We start from the raw sequence: 24987 nt of genomic DNA, 5'->3' as shown, positions 1-24987 counted from the left end.
CCCCCCCCACGCCCTGCCCGGCCCCCCCCCCGGCTCGGGGTGTCCCCTCCACAAGGGGGGTGGGACCCCTGCGCCTCTACGACCCCCCACGTCCTGCCCGGGCCCCGCACGCCCTGCCCGGCCCCATAGCCCCCCCACGCCGTGCCCAGCCCCTGCCTGGCTCGGGGTGTCTCCTCCGCAAGGAGTGTGGGCCCCCCCCGCCCTGCCCGGCCGCGCCCCCGCCCCCGCCCCGCCTGCTCTCCCACGCCCTGCCCGGGCCCCCTCACCGCCCTGCCCGGGCCCCCACGCCCTGTGCTGTGGGCTCCAGAGAGTTCTAGGAGCAGAGGAACTGTTAGTCTGACCAGCCCTATAACAGAAACGCCATAAAACTTCCCCCAGTTCCCCTGTGTTGAGCTGTCGGGCTTGGTTTGAAGAGATGGAGAATCCAGCGCTTCCCTTGGGAGGCTGTTCCAGTGGCTACTCACCCTCACTGTTAAACATTTAAACCTTTTCTTTCTCATTTGAATTTGCCTGTCCCCACAATCAGCCATTGACTTGGTCTGTCTCTCTCAGCTAGATAGATGAGCCTTTTAGTACCTTGTATCTTTTGCTAATGAAGATTCTTTTACACTGTAACGAACTCACCTCTCCATCTTAGTTTTGATAAACTAAACAGGTTAAACTAGCAACATCTCTCCTTCAAAGGCATTTGTGCCCTCTACGGTTTTTCAAGATCCTTTTCTCAATATGAACACTAGAACTGGACTCTCTTCCAATGCTAGCCTTCGCCAATGCCTACACAGAGGTAAAATCACCTCTGTGCTCCTACTCCCCAGTTTTTACGTCTGCAGAATGCATTAGCCCTTTTTGCCACAGTATGGCAGGGGAGCTCACATAGAGTTGCTTGACCACTGTGACCCCTTAAATTCCTTGGAGTCACTGCTTTCTGGAATACAGACCCGCATTCTGTAGGGCAGTGTTGGAATTAGTATTATTTACCTCGGCATTATCATGACACTTATTTCACCAGAAATTCTTTTATTAAATCCAAGGTCTGAATGGCATTTATACAGTTGCTCTAAACATGCCTAAATAATAAGCAGTTTACTATGTCCAGACAGTAACAAAACATTTATAAGCATGTGATCAAGATACTTACAAGCACGATAAGCCCAAGGATGCTTGGACCCATACTGCTCGGCTCCAACGTGGGCAGGCAGGTATTAGCAATGAACCCTTTAAGTGTTCACTATTTATACCCTTCAGGAAACAAGTGATGTCATAGCCAAGCACTGACTTCAACTGAAAACCAATTGTAGACAGTTCACCCATATGTCCAGTCTTAATCCAGATAGCATTTGCAACCACCTTTCTCCCCAAGGCCTTTCCTCCCTCCTTGCTGCCCAGCAGTTTAGCCGAGAACTGAATGTTTATCTGAATGATCAGAAGGTGAAGCATGAAGTAGAACTGCTCTAAGTGTGACCTTAGACCACACACTGAGTTACCATGCCCACCTGAAGAAGATAACAGCTAAACTTAAGACGCAACAATCTTCTTAGCAAACTGGCAGGTTCGTCATGAGGTGCTCGAGCTCCAACTTTGCAGACGTCAGCTCTTGCCGCCTCGTATTTGGTGGCAGAGTACTGCAAACCAGTTTGGAGTCTATCATCACACACCAATCTGGCGGATACACAGTTACATGCCGCCATGCGTATCATCTCCAGCATCCTGTGACACGACTCTACTCCCATGGCTTCCAGTTCTGAGTACTATCGCTCCTCCTCCCATCAGACGAGAGGTTGCCACTGGCAAGTTACTAGAGAAAGTATGAGCCAACTCAAGCCTGCTGCTGCACAATGACCTTTTAAAACCACCAGCTGCACGTTTGCTGTCACGTCGCCCATTATGGTCTCATCCGCCAGGCCAGGATGTTACGGTGGGAACACTCTGGCGAGAGGAATGGATATCTGTTATAATCCCCAACCAGTCCCTGGTTGCCAATCCCACAATTTGCCTGACTGGGTTTGAACTGCCCCGTCGCCAGTGGTCCCTGGTGAACAGGTTCCGGACCGGGCAAGGTCTCTGTTCAGCCAACCAGTATCGCTGGGGCTTTGTGCAGCTGCGATGCAACACAGACGATGACGCACAGTCGATGAATGCCTGCTGACTAGGTTCAGCGGTGGCCTAGAAGAACTGAATCACACCACTGAAGATCCCTTCACTTGGCTAGACAACTATTCACACGCTAAATAAGAAACAGTTTATCCATTGCACCTGGGTTCACATAGGCTTTACTTTTAAGATAACACTGGTATGGGTTGGGAAGGGCCATGTTGGCTCATTTTAAGACCGATTGTTTGGCTTATTTAAAACCATCTGTTGTCACCCCTATCGCCGGAGGCCTCTTTTTAGAAACATGCCCTTATCTCATCAGTTATTCTTTGAGCCACACATTCTCCCTACTTCTTTCCTTCTGTCCTTATAACTCTTGGTTTCTTTTACTTGCTAGTTAGGGCCTTCCTTACAACACATTTCTTCAACGAAACTTAAGTTCACTTTTATTCTCTAGTTTTATATTTCATCTACATGATGGCCTGCACACCTTGTACCTAGAGGTGTGACCTTGCATTTGGCTGCATTAACATGCAAATTGTTTGGGCCCAGTTTATCAAGTGATCCGGATGGCTCTAGGTGACTGTCCTCTCCTTATTATTTACTATTCTGCCAATCTTAGTGTCTTCTGCAGATTTATCAGCAGTGCTTTTATATTTACTTGCATGCTGTTGATAAAAACATTGAATGGTGTCCGGCCTAGAACTGGTTCCTCAGAACTCCGCTAGAAACGCCTCCATTTGATGATGATTCCCCAGTGACAACTGCCTGTTCAGAATTGTCAGTCAGTTTTTAATCCATTTAATGTGTACTCTACAGATATTGTATAGTGCTATTTTTTTAATCAGAATGTCATGTGGTACTAAGTCAAACACCTTACAAAAGTCTAAGTATATTACAACTACGCGGTTACCTTTATCAATCAAACTTGTAATCTCATCAAAGAATGAAGCTGAGTTTGTTTGACAAGACCTGTTTTCTATAAAACCATGTTGACTGGCATTAATTATATATATTCCCATCCTTTAATTCTTTATTGATTTGAGGTGGTATCAGCTTTTCCATTAGCTTGCCTGTGACTGATGTCAAGATAACCAGCCTGTAATTACCTAGGTAATCCCACTTGCCCTTTTGGCACATTAGCGCTCTTCTGGAATTTCCCTGATATTGCAAAACTTACTAAAATGAACATCAGTGGGGCAGAGAGAACAGAACTATTGATTGAACACTTCTGCCTCTTTTACCATCTCATCAAGTAATGGGCCTGGACTATTGTTAAGATTTCTTTTATTGCTAATGTACCTTCTTTGTGCCAGCCATGGACTTTTTCCTGCAGTCTTCAACTTCCCTTATACGTTTTCTACACTTCATAACTAATTTATATCAATTGCTGTTTTTCCCCATTTCCCCCTCTCCCCTAGTGTGTTTATATAAATTTCTAATATCTGCCTTCGCTTTCCCACTGAACCAGGATACGCTTTTAGCCAAAGTGGTCCACTTTATTGATTATGGAATTGTGGGGTTTTTGGCCATCTACGAAGCTCTTCATAAAGAAACGCCTAATTTTTAATCACATTTTTCTGTCTAAAATTTTCCTCCCAATCAACTTCACAATTTTCTTCAGGTTTGGGAAATTAGCCCTTTTGAAGTTGTGTGAGATAGACAGACACAGACAGACAGATAAAAATTACCAGTTGGGACTGTTCTCTGTCCATACTGAATGTAATCAAATCATGATCCCTAGGCAACCACCAACTTCCTGTCCAATGATTAATCCGTCTTTATCCATCCTACTGAGATTGAAAGTAGTTACCTTATGTTGGGAGCAATACATCTTTTGTGTTAGAAAATTGTAAGTTTTAGAAATTAAGTTTTTCTTATGCTGGAGGGCTCATGCAGCCAGATCTCCCACATAGAAGTCCCCTGTTTTGTTTTGTTTTTTCCCCCCACACCTTACACCCATGTGCCTAAGGAGTAACTTAACCCGTTCTCTGGTTTGATTCAATGTTCTGTAACAGACTGCCCCAGTACCCCATCCTGGGCTTTGTTAGCACATGAATCCATATACACTCAAGAACCTGTGATTCTGAGTTATCAATAACAGTGTCTTTCAGGTAGAATGCCACTTCCCCACACCCCTCTTTTAGCTACTCCATCCTTTATAAGAGGTTGTAACCAGTGACTTTAATATTCCAGTCATGTGAATTGACCCACAGGGTCTCAGTAATAGCAGCTATAGCAAGGCCTGGTCTACACTTGGAAGTTAGATTGGCGTAGTGGTGTTGCTCAAGGGTGTGGAAAATTCACACTTGAGTACCATAACTATGCCACTAACCCCCGGAGTAGACCTGGCTAGGCTCTGGAAGAATGCTTCTGTCAGCCTAGCTACAGGTGGAGTTCCTACAGCGATGGGGAAAACCCTCCTTGTTGCTGTGGGAAGCATCTCCACTATGGCAATACTGCTCTAGTGCCCAGAGTGTACAAGCCTGTCATTTCCAATTCCTCTCGCTTCTTACCCAGATGCCTAGCACATTTCTTCACTCTTGGCCACCTCCAGATTCAAACCCTGAGTTTGAACCACCCGTGCCCTCTTAGTGTACCCTCCCTTTGGGGTGTTCTGTAGTGCCTGGCAGCTCCTGCCAGTCTCCATGGGGGAAGAATCACTCACTGTCTGTTCTTTGCAGCTGGCTCATAGCCATCTTGGCTCAGGCAAACCCCCTGTTTGGGCCCCAGCTGAAGAATGAGACCATCTGGTATGTGCGCTTCCTGTGGGAGTGACCTATGTCCAGCCCAGAAGGTACCAGGAAGGAGATGAGATCACCCATCTATCATGGTGAATTGAGCCTCCTGTGGGACAAACCACCTGGAATTGGGGAATTGGGGGTTTGTGGCATAGGCCCTCCCTTGATCTGCTACCCTGGCATGGCTTGGGGTGGGGGCAAGAGTTACTTTACAGAAATGAACTCGTGCAAGCCAGGTGCTTTACGCTGCAGCTGCCCGGGCAGTTTCCGGTTGGCTTTGGTGTCTGTCAGTGACTCCTTGGGAAGGTGGTTTGCTGCTGCCCGTTAGTGCTCTGTTCTGGAGCCAAACCAAGGATCCCTGGGTTCAGCCAGGAGAGGGCCGTTCTCCCCTGTAAGTGGGTCTCCCTCTCCCTGGGGTGGCTCTTTGGGTCCCCTTCACGGGAAAGAGTTTGGCACTAAACATCTCCCTGTCACTCTCTCTCAGCTCCTTCTGAAATCCAGATGTTGCCCCATCCTCTGCACCCTCCAGTGCCGTCCTGCCAGAGCTGGACCCCAGGTCAGACCACCTGCAGCACCACACCTGAGCCACTGCATCGAGGAACCAAAAAGCAAAGGGCCACCTGTGCAGCCCTGTCTGAGGCATGAGCCCCACCCCAAGATGGGCCCTGTGGAGTAGGGGTTCCCCTAGCAGAGCTGGGCCCAAGCTCCCCTTTCTGAGCCAGGCGCTGTAGAGGGAAGTCCCACCTCCTTAGCATGGGAGAGAGTCTGAAGTGGCTGGTTGAGCTCTGTGGTTCCCAAGGAATTGGCTGGTGCTGAAGCCCACCCCGCCCCTTCGCTACAAGGACCCCGACGTGCTGCTGATCAAGCATGGGAGCAGCACGTTGCCTCTGTTTAGCCCTTAAAGCGGGGAGTGGAGACCTGAGTTTAACCTCATGATTCCTGTTGCATGAAATCCTGCCCCCAAACCAAACCACCCTAGAATCTTAGGCCTCGTCTGCGCCTGGCAGCCCCTATCCTCTGGCCTGTGCATGTGAGAACTAGAACCCGAGACATCCTCTGGACACGGAGCCCCCTCGGTGCTACCTGGGCCCTGGAGCAGCATCCCTGCTGATTGGTGGCCATTGCTGACTATTGCTGGGGGTGAGTCCTGAGGAATAGGATGCTGACGGGGGGAGGGAGTGCTGTGCTAGAAGTCATGGTGAGTGGGTAGGTCGGGGTGGGACTCTCCTGTGTCAGTCTAGAGGGAGAGGGCCCCTCTTTCCCTCCCCGAGAGAGGTCCTGGTCCTGGAGCTGGTGCCACAGATACCAGCCTCTTCTCTGTTGGGAGGGTTCCCACTCTCACTCCCCCTTGTGTGTTCTGGTTGTGGGGCAGGTGCTGACAATCTGGGCAGTGTCCTGGCCTACCCCTCCCTTTCCCATATTTATTGGTTAACTGCAGTGTATTTGTCTTGTTTTGTGTTTAAAATTGTGTCGTGAAAATAAATGTTTTTCTAGTAAGTGACTCTAGCAGCAACAGCTCTAGTCTCCCTTGCTGCTGCTACAAGGTCTAGGAAAAGCCCTAGGTGCAGCATCTCTTCCTTCCCCTACCCCCTATGCTGACCTTGCTGCAGGGGAGAAGAAATATGGGCCTTGCCTGTGCTTCGCACTGGAACAGTTTCAGGGAGGGTGCAGAACATACTCTGCCTGATCTCTACTTCTGAGTAATATGGTGCTGTTTCCGGGTGTAGTCTTGGTCTTCTCAGCACGGCCTGTGTTGGAGGCAGTGTCAGCTGAGTCCAGCTGCCTTGCTGTAACAGCTGTGAGCACAGTTGTGTCTCAAGCCTACTGTGATCTAGGAATAACAATGGCTGATTTCAGTAACCCCGGTCCTAGTGTAGGCCCCTGCCAGTGCCTTGCTGGGTTAGGGAGGGTAAAGGGAGAGGGCTGATATCCCTCCTAGCTGAAGGACACCTGGTGGCAAGGCTTTGTGCTGTTCTCAGGGGGTTGGTGGAACACTGCAGTGCCTGCCCTTGGGTGTCAGCAGGTCATGCAGGTGCCCTCTGCAGTGATCATGTCAGTAGGTGCAGCCTGGATCAGAGCTACCCATGCTGTACTGAGCATCTGGGGCAACAACAGGTGCTGATAACTGCCAAGGTCTGATGTGAGACACAGCATCTGCCACTGGGTGAAGCTTCCACCTCGGGGTCTCTTCCCACGGAGAGCAGGGAGGGGAAGAGCTCCTGCAGCAGAGACCAGAGTGAGTGCTGACAACGTGATCAGCAAGAGCGTGTTACCAGCATAGATATGGACAAAGAGGCTGTTGGGGGTGGCTGATGGATTGTTTATTGCTCTAGTAACTGGAGCAGGTGGGATTCAAGTAATCCAAGTGCATTCAACAGGGGAGGCAGGGCCCAGCCCAAGGAGGGGAGGCCTTATTGGAATGTCCAGGAGGCAGGTGGGTGGAAGACCACCTGTGTCTAAAGGCCCCTCCCTCAGCCTTGTGGGAGGGACCACTGGACCAAGGATCCAAATGAATACAGCATAACAGGGATGGGAGTGGAGTTCCAGCTGGGGACACTGAGCAGACAACCCCCACTGCTCCTCAAACCTGTCTAAGGAGCCTGTGGGTGCTACGCACAGGAACTCTGCCTGGATGCATGAGACCAGGGAGGACCAGAACTAGTTCACAATGCACCCAGTATCCTCCTCCTGGGCATGTATATGGCCACTTTGTCCAGGGCCAGGAGGAGGTCTCAGTTTCCCTGGTGGGGTGCGAGACCAATGTGGTATAGAGAGTGGTTCACTGGGGTTCCTCACCCTCTCTACAGGTGGTAGATCATCCCACCACTGGGTATCAGGACATGATGGTGTGGAAGTGAAACACGTGGCGCACAAGCATGCATAGGTGTTCCCTTGGCATAGTTTGAAACCAAACTGGCTGCAGGGTGTGCAGCCAGCTCAGATTAGGGAGGGGAGGGGACTGGGATGGGTGGGGAGCACCCTCTCTCAGGACCCGCTCAAGAAAACCCAAGAGGTGAGTAACAAGGCCTCCCCCAGCTCCTGGAGTGTGACTAAGTGCTTGGGGCTCCACCCAGTCCCCCCACTTATAGTCCAGGTGGTCTCAGATACTGGTGGTTTCTGCCAGGACCAGCCTCTGGCACACCACAGGGAACTCTGCCACCTGCACATGAAGATAGGGGAGGTCTGCCCCCCTCAGTAGCTATAATTGACCTGGTCACCAATAGCAGCTTTCATGGCTGGAGGCAGCTCTGATAGGCCAGCAGCTCAGAGAGGTCTTGGGGAAGACCCTTAGGCTAGAGAAGAAAAGCTGCCATAGTGGAGGTGGTGGAGGAAGGTGGTCCCCAACATGCTCCTCACCAGACTACCTGCACCACAAAGGGGTCGCTGCAGGGCCTGGAGGCAGAAGACATGGACCTGGCTGCCGATGCAGACCAGGGCCTGTCCTCCCTCCTCCAGGGGAAGACTCAGAACCCTGCAGAGACCCCGTGCAGTCCTGGCCAGAATTCCAGAGCTGTCCTCTGGAGCCAGGTTACAGCAGGGGTCCATGGCCAAGTTGAGCTAGCACTGGCTGGAGCAGGGAAAGTGATTTGGCAGCAAATGAGTGTGGGACAGGGTTGGAATGAAGAATGCCCCTGCCCACCCATGGACAACCACTGCCTCCCTTGCCAGAAAACAAGCTATTGGCTCTTCCAGTCCCATTGCTGGGGCCAGTATCAGCCCTTACAAGACATCAAATGTAATCTGAGGTAGCAGAGAACCCCGCCCCAGGGTGAGAGCTGCTGGGATGCAGCATTTGGTCTGTGCACCTCTTTACCAAATAGAGATGGGCTGGAGGGAGGCTTAAAGCCCTGAGACTGGGATGGGGGCAGAGGGAGAATGTTCATTCAAACAGCTTCCGGTAGAAGAAACCCAGTTCAGCACAGAATTATGAAGTTTCCAAGTGCTTCCCCCTGTCTGAAATCAAGAAACCCCATGGCTCAGACTGGGGCATTATGCCCTATAGGGTACCCCACTGCTTGGGAACAGGACACATCACTAGAAACAGACTCACTGCTGCTCAGCCCTTTTTGCTGGGTCAAACCCCTCCTTCTGTGAAGATGGGGTGAGGTTCTCTGGCCCTTTGGGCACTACAGGCCAAGCTGTCACAGCAACTCCCTGGAGCCAGGGAGCATGTCATGCTTGCTGGCCAGCTCCAGCCACTCCTCCGCCTGCTGCAGACACAGCCTGCACATAAAGCCAGGGCCAAGGGTCCAGGTGCCAGTCCTGCCCCTTGGAGAGAGAAACTGAGCAAAGGCTGCAGCATGCCTGTAAAGATAGGAGGGGCAGGGGCTCCTCTGTGTCCGCAACGGGGCCAAAGGGTAGAGACTTAGGGGCTAGGGATCCCTGCTGCGTGGCAGGCAGATGCTAGCTTAGCCAATTAAGTCCTTTAGGATTGACTTTTCAGAGGGCACAGCAGCTGTGCTTGTTGGTCCCTCAAGTGTCTAGTCATCCTCTGAATCCTACCAACTTTAGGCCTCACTGATAGCTTGTTGCAGTGAGTTCCATAGGTTTGCAAGACAGCAGATGAGAGGAAATGCTACAACTGTGCTGCCTTCACACTTCCATGAGTAGGAAGTGCTAGCTCTGTTTGCTGATGCCACCTCTTAGCGGGTGTCACCTCTCCTGCCTCACCAGGAAGTCCCTCCGGCCTTTGCATTTGTCAGAAATACAAGCCCCAGAGCCATGTCCTGTCAGACTCTGGTTCTGGCTCTAGGAGGAGGAGATGATGGATCTCCTGACAGGAGACTTTGGGCACTTGTCATCCAGCCTAGGTTCCAGTTCAGATGCTGGAACTGGAACCTAGAAGCAGGTTGAATTGTGGCTCAGACAGATTCCTGGGCTGTGGCAGGGTTATGGCCCCAGTTCCTGGCCTGGCAACAGCACCACCTCTTCCAGCCACAGCAGGTTGAGCGGAGCCGCGCGCAGCTGCCGTCTGTGAATGCGGCGCAGCCGCAGTAGGTAGAGGATGATGGCCAGCAGCACCACCAGAATGCAGACGAAGAAGAGATAGTGATTGTAAACGAAGGACAGGCGGAGCCAGGGGCTGTGGGTCTGTCGACTGCTCTCCTGCCGGAGTTCCCTAGGTGGGGAGGAAAGAGAAAGGAAGAGAGGTCAGCACCCACCACTGAAGAATTAACATGAAAGGTGGCAATGCAGCACATGCACCTTGGCTTACTCCCTGCAGTTACAGTGCCCCCTGCTGGGAAAGGTCAGGCTCTCCCCTTACAGCCGCTGCCTTTGCCCTGCTCCCTACAGTGCCGTTGCTGGGACTGGAGTAGCCAGGAGCTCGAGCTGGTGTGCAACTGCTAGGTGGAACAATCTTCCAAGGGTCGTGGAGAATTCTCCATCATTGACAATTTTTAAATCAAGATGGGATGTTTTTCTAAAAGCTCTCCCTAGGAGTTACTGTAGGGACATTATCTGGCCTGTGCTATACAGGTCAGATGACATGATCGCAATGGTCCTTGGAATCTATGAATCCCCTCAGGCAATACCCTGCCCCTCTGCAGGCCAAGCACTGGGGGCAGCCCCTGGGATCCCACCTCAAATTTGTTTTACCTGAGTGGCAGAAACCGTGTTTTATAGAGAATGGCTCCCAGGGTCCACTGCACCTCACGGTCGTACACCAGCTGGGCCGTGTGCAGGCTGGAGTAATCCAGGGGAAAGTGGAAGCCCTCATGAAGGACTTGGTACATCCAGGCAGATTTAAAGCACTGATACCTACAGACAGAGCACATGGGACAATCAGCCAAATACCAGGGCCTCCTGCTTCTGAGAGCCCCTGGTGCTAGACACACACTGACAGGAGCCCCAGCTGGGCTCGTGGTGAGGGGAAGTTCCTTACTTGACCCGATGCTGGTCTGCATGTGGTGAGTACAGGCCCTCTTGGAACCGTTGAGTCAGCACCGACCAGCTCAGGCCGCAGTAATCCTGGGGCAGCAAGGGAGAGAGAGCACTGTCAGCACTGTGTCAGGAGGCACAGGGCAGCACCAGTGACACTGCACTCCCCTCCAGCATAGCAAATAGAATCACAGAAATGTACAGCTGGAAGGGACCTCAAGTCTATCCCCCTGCACTGAAGCAGGACCAAGTAAACCTGGACCGTCCCTGACAGGTGTTTGTCCAACCTGTTCTTAGACACCTCCCGTGATGGGGATTCCACAACCTCCCTGGAAGCCAAGTCCAGAGCCTAACAACCCTGATAATTAGAAAGTTTTTCCTAATATCGGATCTAAATCCCCCTTGCTGCACATTAAGCCCATTACTTCTTGCCCTACCTTCAGTGGACATGGAGAACAATTGATCTCCGTTGTCTCTATAATAGCCCTTAACAGATTTGTCAACTATCCCCCCCCACCACGCACACACTCTTCTTTTCTCGAGACTAAACATGCCTAGTTATTTTACCCTTTCCTCATAGGTCAGGCTTACTAAACATGTCATTTTTGTTGCTCCCCTCTGGACTCTCCACTTCATCCACACCTTTCCTCAAGTATGGTGCCCAGGATTGGACACAGTGTTCCAGCTGACACTTCACCAGTGCCAAATAAAGCAGGACAATTATCTCCTGGGTCTTACATATAACACTCGTGTTAATACACCCCAGAATGAGATTAGCCTTTTTTGCAACTGCATATTATTGATTCTCAATCTGCGATCCACTAACCCCCAAATCCTTGTCAGCCGTACTGCCATCTAACCAGTTAGTCCCCATTTTGTGGTTGTGCATTTCATTTTTCCTTCCTAAATGAAGCACTTTGCACTTGTTTATTGAATTTCATCTTGTTGAATTCAGACCAATTCTCCACTTTGTCTGAGTCATTTTGAATTCTAATCCTGTCCTCCATAGTGCCAGCAACCGCCTCCCAGTTTGGTGTCATTTGCACATTTTATAAGCACACTCTCCAAGTCATTAATGAAAATTTTAAATAGCACCAGACCAAGGGCAGACCCCGTCAGACCCCACTAGACAGGTACACCCTTCCAGTTGGACAGCAAACACAGTCTTTTAACCAGTTGTGTGCCACTTTATAGTAATTTTATCTAGGCCACATCTCCCTAGTTTGTTTCTGAGAATGCACCAGAAGGCTCACTAAAAACCAAGAAATCCCATCTATTGCTTCCCCCATCCACTAGGCCAGTAACCCTGTCAGGGAAGGATCCCCATGGGAGCTAGAGAAGGGTCAGGGCGGTACAAGTGAATCCGGGCACAAAGTAACATGCTCATCCCCCAGCACAGCATATCCCCTGGGTCAGGGTGGTGCTCACCTGGGCAGAGTGGCCCTCCATGTGCAGCCCAGTCCCCAGCCCCCAGGCACTAGGTCAGGGCAGTTCTCACCTGGGCAGCACGGGTGAAGCTGGGTGCATGGTAGTGGCCCCCGAGACGCAGCACGTCCTCAGTACAGTAGAAGAACTCAGAGAAGCCGTAGAACTCGCTGTTGTTGAAGTCAATGGGCGCCTGGTAAGTGTGGGTCAGGGAGGCCTGGCTGCCGTTGACCCCTGCCAGCAGAGGGCGCAGCAGCTGTGCACAGGTTTGCCAATCTCCTTGCCCTCGGACATACAGGGTCTGGCCACCCCTTTCTACTGTGTCCTCGAGCCCCACAGGCAGGCAGGGATCCAGAAAGGGTGTCTCGGCGCTTGTCCCCATCTGCTGGCCCTGCAGCCTGGAACAAGAGCCAGGGAAGAGACTGATTAACGGGGCTCTGCACTGACAGAGCTGTGCCCCCTGCCCCAGCCACTGGGAATACCCCTCTGAGTGCTGACTCACCCCCTGGGCACACCCCAGCAAGCGCAGCCCACCGCTACACACCCTGCCCACCTGACAAGCACACGCAGCAAAGAGCACGCAGCTGCCAAAGGGACACCCTGCCCACCCAACGGGAGGACACAGCCCCAGGCCTCAGCAGCAGAAACAGGGTTACCAGCACTAGACTACCCCTGAAGCTCTGGCAGGGAGGTTTGCTCTGGGCACTGAGTGTCTCTGGCCCTGGCTACAACTCCTCATGGCATTCCGAGACGGGCGCTAGAGAAATGGAGAGCAGGAGAGAAACGTTGAGAGAGAGAGACTGGATCAGCGTGGAGGGGGAGAGTTGCTGACATGGGCTCCTGCAGCTGCGTCACCCCACTGGGGGACGTGGGAGAGGCCAGGTTGAGGGAGGGGAGGAACTGAGGCACAACAGACTCCAGGGTGCAGTGGGTACTGGGAAGGGCAGCGCTGTGCTCTGGGCCCTAGGGCCACGTGTGGTCATACAGCTGCACTAGCTGCTGCCTCCTCGTCCATCTGCCTGAACCTGCTGCAGAATCTCACCCTGACTGGCACAAGCAACCACTCCCTCCAGTCCGCAAGCCTCTGCAGAGGGCCCTGGTGCCGTCCAAGCCCATGGTGGGTCCAGAGACAGGCTGGCATGGGCTGCAGGGAGGCACCCAGCATCAATCCCAGGAGAGGATGGGCTGGAGAGCTGAGGAGTCAGCTGCCTGGAGCTTAACATCATAACTCATCACCCTCAGGGAGATCCCAGGCACCAGGAGAGCATCCCATGAGAACAGGTAGGTACCCTGGGTGAGCACCGGGGAGTCCCCTAAACAGATAAAAACAAGGGCAGTGAGCCCTGCACATGCCCCTCCAGGGGAGTGCCTAGAACCCAGCTCCCCCACAGGCTGGTCTGGTCCTGCAGGGCCAATGGTTGTTAGCGTGAGCCAATAGAACCCCGACTGCCCACATGCTGGCTCCCGCATACTCAGAGACAGCAGGACCTCCAGCTCCAAGGCATGCCCATGGGGGGTAGCCCTGCAGATTAAAGGGGGCCGTTTTAAAGCAGTCATCTTACACCATCAGCAATCTCTGCAGAAGCCTAAAGGGTGAGATTAGACCTCACACAGGTCACCCTCCTGTTATGGGCCCTACAGCTCCAGGGGCTGGAACGTTCGAGAAACTCCCCCCTGCAGGCAGGTGCCAGTGGGGGTCTGCTGAGCCTGGGGCAGCGTTACCTGTTGTGGGCGTGGGTCTGGTTCAGCACAAGCTCCTCGTAGCGCTGCCGTGCGAAGTTGCCCCCAAAGCCCAGGAAGGTGCTGACGTAGACACGGTACACATGCTCCGTGTGCTGCACGTCACAGCCCAGGTTGAACTCAGCCAGCAGGCTCTTGGCAGCCTCCTCCTAGGGCAGAGAGAGGGGTGAGCAGCAGGGCCAAGCCTGGGGACTGCAAGGGCTGCTTTCCTGCCCTGGCGGCAAGATACGCACCTGCTGTGGGGAGGAGAAGGTCTCCATGCTGGGCACCTCGTAGGCGATTTGCAGAGAGGCACCGCCCATGTCCAAGATCCCCACCGTCCGCTTCCGCACCAGGGACTCCGCCTGACCCCCCAGGGCCACAGTGATCATCGCATCCTCCTCTGCAGCCCACAGGAGTAAGTTAGCAGGACCCTGGGACCAAAGTGCACAGGGCAGCCTCCTGCCCTGCACACCTCTGACAGGGTCCCAGGAACCAACCTCACAGGGCAGCCTCCCTGCCCCCTCACCCACCAGGTCAGGGCCTTGGGAACCAAACTCTGTGGGGGACAGGGACGGGGCAGGATCCCATCTGGTTGCTGCCTAATGCAGGGAGCTCCACAAAGTGGCATAAATGGCTGACGGCAACTAAAGAGATCCCACCATCCCTGCAAGCCTCTGCTCCTACAACATCCTGAGACACCAACTCCAAACACCACCCCATCCCATCTCTACTGCCCTGTCCCCTCTCCCTCCCAACCTCTCTCATCGCTGCCCCACCACCCTACTACCTCACTCTCCCCACCCGACTGGGGCTCAGGGACTCTTCCTCCCCTGCGGCGGGGAACTGGTGCCTTGGAGCAGGGGCTGTCAACGTGCCAGGCCCTGGTTTGCTCTGGGTGCTGGGTCAACTCCAGCAGAGCTCCACCCGCCCCAGCTCCACAAGCTAGAGAGAGACGTAGGCACTGGCTGGACTCACCCTCCTCGTGATCGAATCTCCCCAGGACAAAGTTGATCCCAATCCAGGCATAGACCCCTGGGGGGGGGAGGGGGGGAAGAGACACAAACCAGTGCGTTAAGCAAAGCGCCCGCAGCAGCCAGGATGCTGGAGCCAGAGTTAGCTCTTGGAATCTGCAGTCCCTGGACTGCAGAAGGAGCAGCACTCTGGGGGTTCTTTCAGCATCTGACAGGACAGTTCCATCAGGCCTAAGGGAGCCCAGAGCCCAGCCGATTGGTGCGTCTGCATTATCGGCTCAGTGGCAGGGAACAGTGTGTACAAAGACCCATCGTCTTCGCCCTGCCTATGCCGTCTGGCCTCAGAGCAAGACCTTCTCAGAGCATGCACTGGGGCTCCCACAACACCTGTGCAGCACTGATCCCCACTCCAGCATCCAGTCCCTCCTCCCATACAAACAATTAGCACCACCAGCTCCCAGAACCACACTCCGCAGGAGGGAGCAGCCAAGCCACTTCCTACAGGCACCTGGGCCAACAGTGGCTGCAGTGAAGTCTCATCTCCCCCAGGCTCCCTACTCATAACACACATATAGGTATTAGAGGAGCTAGGTATTGTTGTTACCTTCCTGCTTCCCTGAGATCACTTCAGCTTGCGACTCGGAGAAGAGGAAATCAAACTCCAGGGGCACATTCCTCACCAAGTCCTCCAGGATCGCAGCCTGCTGCCTGCGGAGGGTACAGGAGACAGGCAGTGAGCGTTCCCCCACTGCCTGCAGGAGGCACAGGAGAGACAGTGAGCATCCTGCCCAACGGCTGCCTCTCCTTCCCTTTGGGTTAGGGCGCAATGGATCCCCCCCTCAACATGACCACTCTGGTTTGGAGCTGGGGGGTTGGGATTTCAGCTACTTCATTTAAGACTGAAATGTTGTCCCCCATCACAAAGGTTGCAGTGACTCCAACACCCCCATCCAGACCCTTCCAGGATTCCTGAAGCCAACCCTCTGTCCCCACATACTGAGCTCCCCAAGCCATCCCCTCTGCCCCCAGCACACCTGCTGGCTGGTCTCAGAGCGGCATGCTCCTTTCTCCCTTGCGTGTGGCACCAGGGTTCTCTCAAGAATTCCCTGCCCTCCTTGGCTCGCCAAGTGACTGGGTGCCCCCAATACCGGTGGAACCCAGTGACACAAGCAAGGTGCAATGGGGAGCACTCACCTCTCAGGCAGCAGCCTCATGCCCGCCGTGCACAGGATGTAGAGCGGAGTCTCCTTGTGCTTCTTTACCGGCACATGAGCTGCAGCGAAGCTGAGCAGCGGGCGCATGTAGTGACTGGCTTGCTCAGGAGTTGTTGCCAGTACGGAGATCCCTGCATGGGGAAAGGGGAAACGAGTAAGAAATCAGTATCACATACACACATGGAAAGGCAGACTAGAAGTGCTCCTCTGGGAGCAAAGCTCTGTCACTCAGACACAGGGCAGGGACTAAGAGCATGTCAACTACCCCCCCGGTCTGAGGGAGGCGAAGGGATGAGATCACTGCCCCAGACTACGGAGTGGACAAGCTCCTTCACCTGCATGGCCTTCACCAGCCCTGTCCCCACCTGCATTAAAGGAAGAGCAAGTGATCAGTCCCCCACCCTTGCAGCAGGGGCTCGCGTAGGGAAGAAGGGGCACAGACCTGGTTTGATTTTCTTGACAACGGGCTGGCTGCTCTGGTCTCTCATCTGCTTGACGTCTAAAAGGTCATGAGGATTCCCATTGTGCGGCGGCCAAAAATACACAAAGACCCGGGAGCCACTGCTCCCACAATCAACAACAATCCCGTAGTTCAGCGTTGAGTCTTCTGTGTCTGTAGCTTGCAGGTCTCCCACCCGTGCCAGGTACCTGGGAGAGCAGAAGAGGGAGGATCAGCCCAATACGCAGGAGGAGCAGAGGGCCACCCAAGGCACAGCCCCATAGCAACATGGGCATGGCCAAGATCAGGCTAGCATGAGCGCTGGGAGGCAGCCTGTTCCACACAACACTGCCTCCCTACGGGTGAGACCTGGGTGGGCCTTACACAGGGAAGGAGAATAGAGAGCAGATGGGACGAGCCAGCAAGGACTCAGTTCCACCCCGGGTGCACTGGGAGGGATCTCGTGCAGTCAGGGCAGCTGTGATGCTGGGGAAATTCCACTCACAGTGTCTGTAGCTGGGCAGGCTCCTCAGACACCGGCCCCCACCACCCCAGCAGCCAGGAGAGGTGTCTACCAGCTCTCCTCTCTGCAGGACAGTGCTCGCGCCAACCGTTCGGCATCAGCCACAGGGGGATTGAATATCCAGGTCAGAACATCAACCAGTGATTGTAGGAGTCAGGGAGGAGTCACCGTCACCCCCCCACACACACACCCCCATCATACAGGGGCACTGTAAGGCCTTGGCCGTGGCTGATGGCAGAGTCCAGGGACATGAACTTAACAGCGAACCCTAGGAGGGCTTCGCCCCCACACAATGTCTGGTCTGTCCTTCCAGAGGCCATAGGGCAGGTGTAACCACCCACAGACTGAGGGGCCTTCGCTCCTCATTAGCCCACGCTGTAGGCTCTGCTGATGCTGCACAAAGTACTTGCCCTCAGAGCTCTGCTTCCAAAGTGGCAAGAAAGCTCCAGACTCCCTCGGGGCCCTGACGAGCTCTTCTGGACCCTCAGGGCAGGCGATCAATATGGCTGATTGATCCCTTCCCTCGCAGGCCCCCCGCCGGCTGCAAATGCGGCTGTGCCCGTTGGCTGAGTCAGCGCAATGCTAGCTGCCCGCAGGCAGGGCAGAACCAGGGGTGGCAGCTTCGCTTTTCCATTAGTAAAAGCGATAACAGAATTAGGATGCCCTGGCTCAGCACCATTACCCAGCCCAGAGCATCCGCTTCCACGAGGCTCCGATGACCCCCGGGCTAGAATATGGACAATAAACAACCTCAACTCAATTACAGCGGCACCGGGGGGACATGCCTGCCCTTCCCTGAGCCCCAGAAGCTGGTACTGAAAGTGGAACTGCCCAGCACAGAGCTGGCGCCTCACGGGCCCTGTGCTTCTGGAGTAATTGTGTTATAGCCAGAGCCCTCAGCACTCTGACAAGGGAGGGGAAAAATTACTGACCTTGTGATCCTGTGTCTCTGGAGATGCTGCTCCAGCAGGACTCACACTCTGGCCTCTCAGCCCTGCCACGTGAGACCCCTGGAGCTCCCCCAGAGCTTACGGGCAGCAATAGCACGGCAGTTTCATGTCAGTCACGTGCCACTCCCATGCCATTCCCTCATGAACTTTCCACAGTTCCTCCATTATGCAGGACACAAAATTCCCAGGAAAAACAGCCAAATCGAGAGGCTCAATGTCCAATGAGGCATGAAAACTGGGAAGAGAGAGGCCCCTCCAACCTGGGGGTGGCGGAAGAGAGCATCCTGATGGATGAGCTCTTCAGAAGAGCAAACCAAGGCCCCAGTCTTGTCACTGCCTCAGCACTGGCAGAGCCCTGACTGGCCATTTCCCCTTCTCTACAGATTCCATCTGTGCAGGACTCTCCCTCCGGGGGCATAAGGGGCTCAAGGGATGCTCCAACCAGAGAGAGAAGTTGCAATGAGAAGCAACGGCCACGGGAGGGGTTTCTTTAATCCACATGTAGAGACACAGACCCAGAAAGGAGCAAATCCCTTCTTCCAAGGGCAGCTTCAGACAACATTCAACGCGCAGGAGGAGCAGCAATTAGGGACACAACCCTGTAAAAATGGTTGGCCAACTGCTAATCCTGGGCTCCCCATGAGAGAGCAAAGCTTTTCCTGGGGGCAGGAGAGTCTGGCCTCTGTGTCTTGGAAATGAGTTCTGTAGGGTGGAGGGGCTGCAACAGGACTCCTTCTTGGTAGCCAATGCAAGCACTGACACTTGGGGACGTCAGGGGAGAGGACCACAGAGCAGCTTTGCACATAGCTGTGATGGAGACACCCCGAGACAGGCTGATGCGGCAGCCTAGTGTTGCCTTCTAGTTTCAAGCCAGCCAGATGACAGATGCAATGTGACATGCGGTTCGACATCCTTAGTACTCTTGGGAACAGCACTGTCCACCGAATTGGTGCCCAGAGAAAGGAGGAGTTGGGTAGACTTGCTGAGGGATTTAGTCCACTCCAAGGAGAGCACCAAGGGTCTTTTAACTTTAAATTCCAATATCATCTTGGAGAGGAACTGTGGGTGAATGCAAAGCACCACACTTCCCTTGCTGGATGCTACCCGTCAGGTTATGGAGAAGATACGGGACTCAAGACCAGAGGTCACCCAGACAGAAGTAACTGCATAACATTTCTGTCATCTGTGCTGTTCTTCAGAAGTGACAGAAAAGGGCTAAGTGGCTGGGAGGTCCAACACGTGCACCTGGCAGGATCATCTGCCTGAAACCCCAGAGGAAGTAGTGCTAGTGAGGATGAAGGTAACAGCTCTGAGCAAAGAGTGAAAGCAAAGCACAGAGCTCCCCATACTAGTACAATGTTTCTGTTTCTCTGAACAATTTACTATGAGCTGTTGTCTATACACAGAGGGGGACATGTTGTGTGTAAGCAGCTTCCAGGCAGTCTAAGGAATTTAATTTCCTTATTTTTTTATTGTTGAGTCTCTATTGTAAATATTTTATTGTAAATCCCCCTTTCTGAAGTTTATTGTCCCAACCCTCTCTCCCCTGAGGATGCTAAACTTGATTATACTGTTGTCAAGACCGCCTAGTAGATCAACTGTGCCTCCTTCTTAAATCAGCTGTTGCATTTTCTCGGGACTAAGGTGAGAATAACCTCTCTCCTTGTGTGCTCTGGAACTAGCAGTTTCAAGAAGCAGTTGTTTCAGGTATCAAGAAATGGCTTCTCTAAACCTTGTCCTGCTGAGCAATATCACTAGTTTATACCAAGTCACACATTATTACTGTTTTCATTAGACTTTGATCCCTCTCCACTTTGTGCATTCAGTCTCCAGACAGGAGACTGCTAACCCAACACGTATAATCACATTCTTATGGGTTAGGATGTGTACAGATCCTGCTATGTGGTCCACTCCCCTCAAAAATTCTCTCGCTAGATTCTACGGAATCTTCTCTGTGTCCTGGTCGGCTGCCCTGCCTTCATGGCATAATCTATCCTGCCTGTATAATCTAATCCACAGCCAAGTCATACAGCGTCCCACTGATTTGTCATTTCACCACGTTTCTGAAATGTCTGTGTTGCCAAAGCTCCTCTTCCCTTGCCAGGCACAATGAAGAGACTCCAACCCAGGGCTCACTCACCTCTCAAACTGCTTGTCTGGGGGGGGAGAGGAGCGCCAACGGCGCAGATCTGTGGCTGCCATGAGTAGCAGGAGACAGACTCCAAGAAAGAGTCCCAGCAGGGCCAGTCGCTGACGGGGACACAGGCTCACCAGGGGCACAGTGAAATGCCATGATGCTGGGCACAGGCAGGAAATGCTGATTCTGAAAGAGGACAGAAGGGAGCAGTGAGAGCACAAGAAGCCAGTAGGTACCTGGAGGATCCTACAGGGCCCTCAAGCCCACACTGCCTCCTACTCAGTTACCAGGAATGTCCCCAGGCCCTCCTTCATAGGTGCAGATGCACTGTCCAGCCTGCCACTGGCTCCCAGTGTGCTTGGCAGTGTCCACACCCTAAGGCGGCAGGAAGGGGTGTATAGTACACTGGGGTGTGATGGTCTGTCAGTTATACATTATGCTAGTGGATGGATTTGGGAGTTGGTTTGTTTTTTAAACACCCAGATTTCTCCTCTACCTCCTCCTCCCACCCCATACACACCAATTAAGAACATAAGAATGGCTATACTGGGTCAGACCAAAGGTCCATCCAGCCCAGTATCCTGTCTTCCGACAGTGGCCAATGCCAGGTGCCCCAGAGACAGTGAACCTAACAGGCAATGATCAAGTGATCTCTCTCCTGCCATCCATCTCCACCCTCTGACAGACAGAGGCTAGGGACACCATTCCTTACCTGTCCTGGCTTATAGCCATTAATGGACTTAACCTCCATTAATTTATCTAGTTCTCTTTTAAACACTGTTATAGTCCTAGCCTTCACAACCTCCTCAGGCAAGGAGTTCCACAAGTTGACTGTGCGCTGTGTGAAGAAGAACTTCCTTTTATTTGTTTTAAACCTGCTGCCCATTAATTTCATTTGGTGGCCCCTAGTTCTTATATTATGGGAACAAGTAAATAACTTTTCCTTATTCACTTTTTCCACACCACTCATGCTTTTATATACCTCTATCATATCCCCCCTTAGTCTCCTCTTTTCCAAGCTGAAGAGTCCTAGCCTCTTTAATCTCTCCTCATATGGGACCCGGTCCAAACCCCTAATCATTGTAGTTACCCTTCTCTGAATCTTTTCTAATGCCAGTATATCTTTTTTGAGATGAGACCACATCTGTACGCAGTATTCAAGATGTGAGCATATCATGGATTTATATAAGGGCAATAAGATATTCTCTGTCTTATTCTCTATCCTTTTTTTGATGATTCCTACCATCCTGTTTGCTTTTTTGACTGCCACTGCACACTGTGTGGACGTCTTCAGAGAACTATCCACTATGACACCAAGATCTTTTTCCTGATTAGTTGTAGCTAAATTAGCCCCCATCATATTGTATGTATAGTTGGGGTTATTTTTTCCAACGTGCATTACTTTACATTTATCCACATTAAATTTCATTTGCCATTTTGTTGCCCAATCACTTAGTTTTGTGAGATCTTTTTGAAGTGCTTCATAGTCTGCTTTGGTCTTAACTATCTTGAGCAGTTTAGTATCATCAGCAAACTTTGCCACCTCACTGTTTACCCCTTTCTCCAGATCATTTATGAATAAGTTGAATAGGATTGGTCCTAGGACAGACCCTTGGGGAACACCACTAGTTACCCCTCTCTATTCTGAAAATTTACCATTTATTCCTACCCTTTGTTCCCTGTCTTTTAACCAGTTTTCAGTCCATGAAAGGATCTTCCCTCTTATCCCATAACAACTTAATTTACGTAAGAGCCTTTGGTGAGGGACCTTGTCAAAGACTTTCTGGAAATCTAAGTACACTATATCCACTGAATCCCCACCTCTTCCCCCACCCCACCCTGCGGCCTCCCCTGCAACGCCCTCCTGTCTCCCGCCCCCCGCAGCATTAGATCCTTGTACCCTTGAGATGAGCTGCTCACTCATAAGAGGCAGTGAGACCGAACCACCACTATAGCTAAGGCTGAGACAAATTTATTGTTTAGTAGCCAAATTTTCTAAGTGTTCTAAAATCCAAATGCTGACTTGGATGGTCTTGAAATTTGCTGTGCCTCATGGGGCTGGGATAAGGATAGCAACCCAAATGGGAGGACATTTGAGCAAGGGGTTCCCAAGCCACAGATGCCCTGCCCTTCCCTTCCCCCCTAGAAAAACATGTGACATCAAAAATTTACAGTTTGCATAATAGTTTTGGCACATCTGGGGCTCAAACTATGGCTCTGACTCTCCCCAACCTGCTCAGGATTGATCACAGCTTTTGTCAAACACCCACTGCCCCTTTGGGGAAACAATATTTTTAAAACTATTCAGGGAGAAAAGCTGGACTTACACTGTGGCTTGAGCAAAACTGACAAGCTAGAGAAAGTCATTTGTGTCTCTGAAGCAGGACTAGACTCTTGCAAATCAGAATGTTTGCAGGTACCCTAACAGCAGAGTAAGTGGGTGGTCACTGACCCGGAGCAGCACCCACCCACTGCCAGTTTGAGTCCTGCCTTTGCAGCTTTCAGAGACTGTCTGTTCAGCACATTAGCTGCGCCTTGCCAGTGTTCTGCGTGGGTGTTTTCTAGAAGTCTTGCCTAAGAGCAAAACTTCTGGTTTAAGAGTTAATATTTCAAAGTGCTCTAAAATGTATGTGCAGACTCTGATTTTACTCTAGAAGTATTGTTAAGGAAAATGGCATTAAGGAAATTGCTGGAAGATGGAGACTCTAGTAAGTAGCAGCATTAGTGTAATGTAAACATAGTCCATGCTCTTCACTCATTTTCTGAGCAACAGGACACAGTGTTGATTGCTCATTACAGCCATCTGTAAGCCAGGCAAACCTGCTCCCACAGCCTCTCCCCCCGCCTCCCATGACTGGAGAAATATTAACTGGTCACTTAACCTTGACATGTGTGTTAACTACTTATGCTAAACAATCTGTTCCATCTTCTATTTAGCTGTGACACCCTGAGTACATTTCCCAGACCTGAAGAGCTGTGTAAGCTTGACAGCTCATCTCTCTCACCAACAGAAGTTGGTCCAACAAAAGACACCCCACCCCCGCCTCCGTAACATCCTGGGACCAACATGACTACAACAACACTGCGTACAACTTTCTATATATGCATCCACAAACCAAGGGATCCCACCGATCCATTTCCCCCCTCAAAGCGCTGGAGTCCCCGCGAAAAGGGGGCCAAGAGCAATGTCAGACACTAGAAACAATTAGTCCCCGGCCCGTTTGAAGCTACAGCGAACCTCAGAGGATTCCCCCCCCCCCCCCCCCCCCGCGAGGAAGCGGCGGGGGGCGGGCCAGAGGAGGCGGAGCGGGCCGTGGTCAGGACACGGGCCCAGGGCTTGGGTTCAAGTCGCTGCTCTGCCGCCGAGTCCCTGTGTGAGGGGAGGCCGCGGCGCGGTGCCTGGCCTGTCTCACGCGGCGCGGCGAGGGCAGGGGCGCGGGCGGCGCTCGGCAATGACCTGGCCGGGAACACGGGAGATGCCCGCGGGAAGGAACCGGGACCCCCGGGCCCAGGGCCGGGACCAGGGCCCAGGGCAGGGCAGGGCAGGGCAGGGCCGGCGGTCCCGCAGCGCGGCGCCTCCTGCTGGGCCCGGCCCCCGGCTCTCACCTGGCCATGGGCCCCGCGCGCGGACTCGGCCGCGGCACGTCACCTCCCCGCCCCCTGGGCCTGGCCAGGGGCCCCGGCGGGCGGGCGGGCGCAAGCAGGCGGGGCCGCCCCCGCCATCAGCAGGTGGGTCCCGGGCCGGTTCCTCCCGGCGGCCGGGCGCGGAGCCAGTGGCGGGGAGTTCCGCCGGTCCCGAGCCTTCCTCTCCCCAGCCGCGCCGCAAGCTGCGCCGGGGACGCTGCAGCGGTAGCCACGTCACCAGGGCGACAGCAGCCAGCCAATGAGAGGGAAGGGGCGGGCTCCCTACGTTTCGCCATCTGAATGGATCGTATTGGACCTGCCCATCTTTCCAAAACCCAATCGAGGCCCTGGCCTGCGCCGGAACCCCGCCCCCGAGGAGTGAGGAGCCAATCAGAATGAAAGGGACTCTGCGCTGCCCCGGCCGGCAGAGCCCAACGTTTCCTTTTACGTCACGGCCGTGGCCAATCAAGCACCGAGTCTCTGATCAGTGGCGCCCTCTCTTTGGCCAATGTGCCCGGAGTGCGGGCCAATCGCAGAGGCCCCAGTGTGAGTCTGCCCCTTTGGGCGGGGTCATCTGAAGATACGCGCTCAATTTGGGGTCTGCTTAGCCAATCGCGGTACCAGCTAACGCTGATCCCGCTTCCTCCCCTGGGCGTCACCATCCTGAAAGAACCAATCAGGGGCTATCAAACCAATAACACGCGCGTTGGAACTCGAAGCAAGAGCCAATCAAGACCCGGGTTTCTGAGTGGCAGCTGAAAAACCCAATAGCTGCTCCTCTGCCATGATAATGGCGATTTTGAGGGAAAGGAGGAACCAATAAAGCTCGAAGGGGACAAAAGGTCAAAAATCGGCTGCCCAATCGGCTCTTCGATGGACGGGAGCAAAGGCTCAGTTGGCCAATAGGCTCAGTGGATGGGCGGGGCTGAAGACATGGCTGGCCAGTAGGCGTTGTGGATGAGTGTGTCGGAGGGAGCGGCTGCCCAATGGGAACTGGGCATGTATGGAGTCTAGTGCGCAGCTAACCAATAGAAGTTGTCGGTAGGCGGGCGGATGGCGAGACTGGCCAATAGAGGCCGCTGGTGGGAGGGGCGGACTGTGCGGCTGGCCAATAGGCACCGAGGGGGCGTGGCAGGCTGAGCGGGAGCCTCCGGCCGGACGCGGCCCGTAGCTGATACGGCGGCTCGCGGAGCTGGAGCGGAGGCCCCGGGCGGCGCCATGGAGCTGGGGGCGGGGGCGGGGACGGGGGCGGGCCCCGGGGGCGGGCCGC

At 53.3% G+C, this 24987-nt stretch overlaps 2 protein-coding genes across 4 annotated transcripts in view; one reads left to right on the top strand and one right to left on the bottom strand.

Moving 5' to 3' along the window:
• LOC117880219 (V-type proton ATPase subunit e 2) overlaps positions 1 to 6338 on the top strand; it is a 6889-nt gene extending 551 nt beyond the window's left edge. Inside the window, exons 3-4 of one of the 2 annotated variants that reach the window (XR_004646495.1) lie at positions 4776 to 4924; positions 5317 to 6338. Coding sequence is in view for 1 of the 2 variants with exons in the window: in XM_034776172.1 (XP_034632063.1) it covers positions 4776 to 4869 (94 nt within the window). In the remaining variant the exon portion in view is untranslated. The remainder of the gene's footprint in view (positions 1 to 4775; positions 4925 to 5316) is intronic. The other variant, XM_034776172.1, reaches the window with a different exon arrangement.
• A 793-nt stretch (positions 6339 to 7131) lies between these two features.
• On the bottom strand, positions 7132 to 23842 carry ENTPD7 (ectonucleoside triphosphate diphosphohydrolase 7). 2 transcript variants are annotated; one of them, XM_034776157.1, is made up of 12 exons: positions 23700 to 23842; positions 20097 to 20279; positions 16487 to 16692; positions 16025 to 16175; positions 15435 to 15538; positions 14835 to 14891; positions 14111 to 14259; positions 13860 to 14026; positions 12211 to 12535; positions 10717 to 10802; positions 10431 to 10592; positions 7132 to 9951 (listed from the first exon to the last, which is right to left on the bottom strand). In XM_034776157.1, the coding sequence occupies exons 1-12, from the start codon at positions 23705 to 23707 to the stop codon at positions 9723 to 9725; spliced, it is 1827 nt and encodes a 608-aa protein (XP_034632048.1). In that variant the 5' UTR covers positions 23708 to 23842; the 3' UTR covers positions 7132 to 9722. The 2 variants fall into 2 exon arrangements, with proteins under 2 accessions (XP_034632048.1, XP_034632049.1); XM_034776158.1 differs by lacking the exon at positions 23700 to 23842 and adding an exon at positions 20381 to 20577.
• Positions 23843 to 24987: the final 1145 nt, after the last annotated feature.

The sequence above is a fragment of the Trachemys scripta genome, chromosome 7 (genome assembly GCF_013100865.1).
Source record: "Trachemys scripta elegans isolate TJP31775 chromosome 7, CAS_Tse_1.0, whole genome shotgun sequence".
Lineage (NCBI taxonomy): Eukaryota > Metazoa > Chordata > Testudines > Emydidae > Trachemys > Trachemys scripta.
Note: the sequence above shows the minus strand (reverse complement) of the source record. Positions and strands in the feature narration are given on the sequence as shown.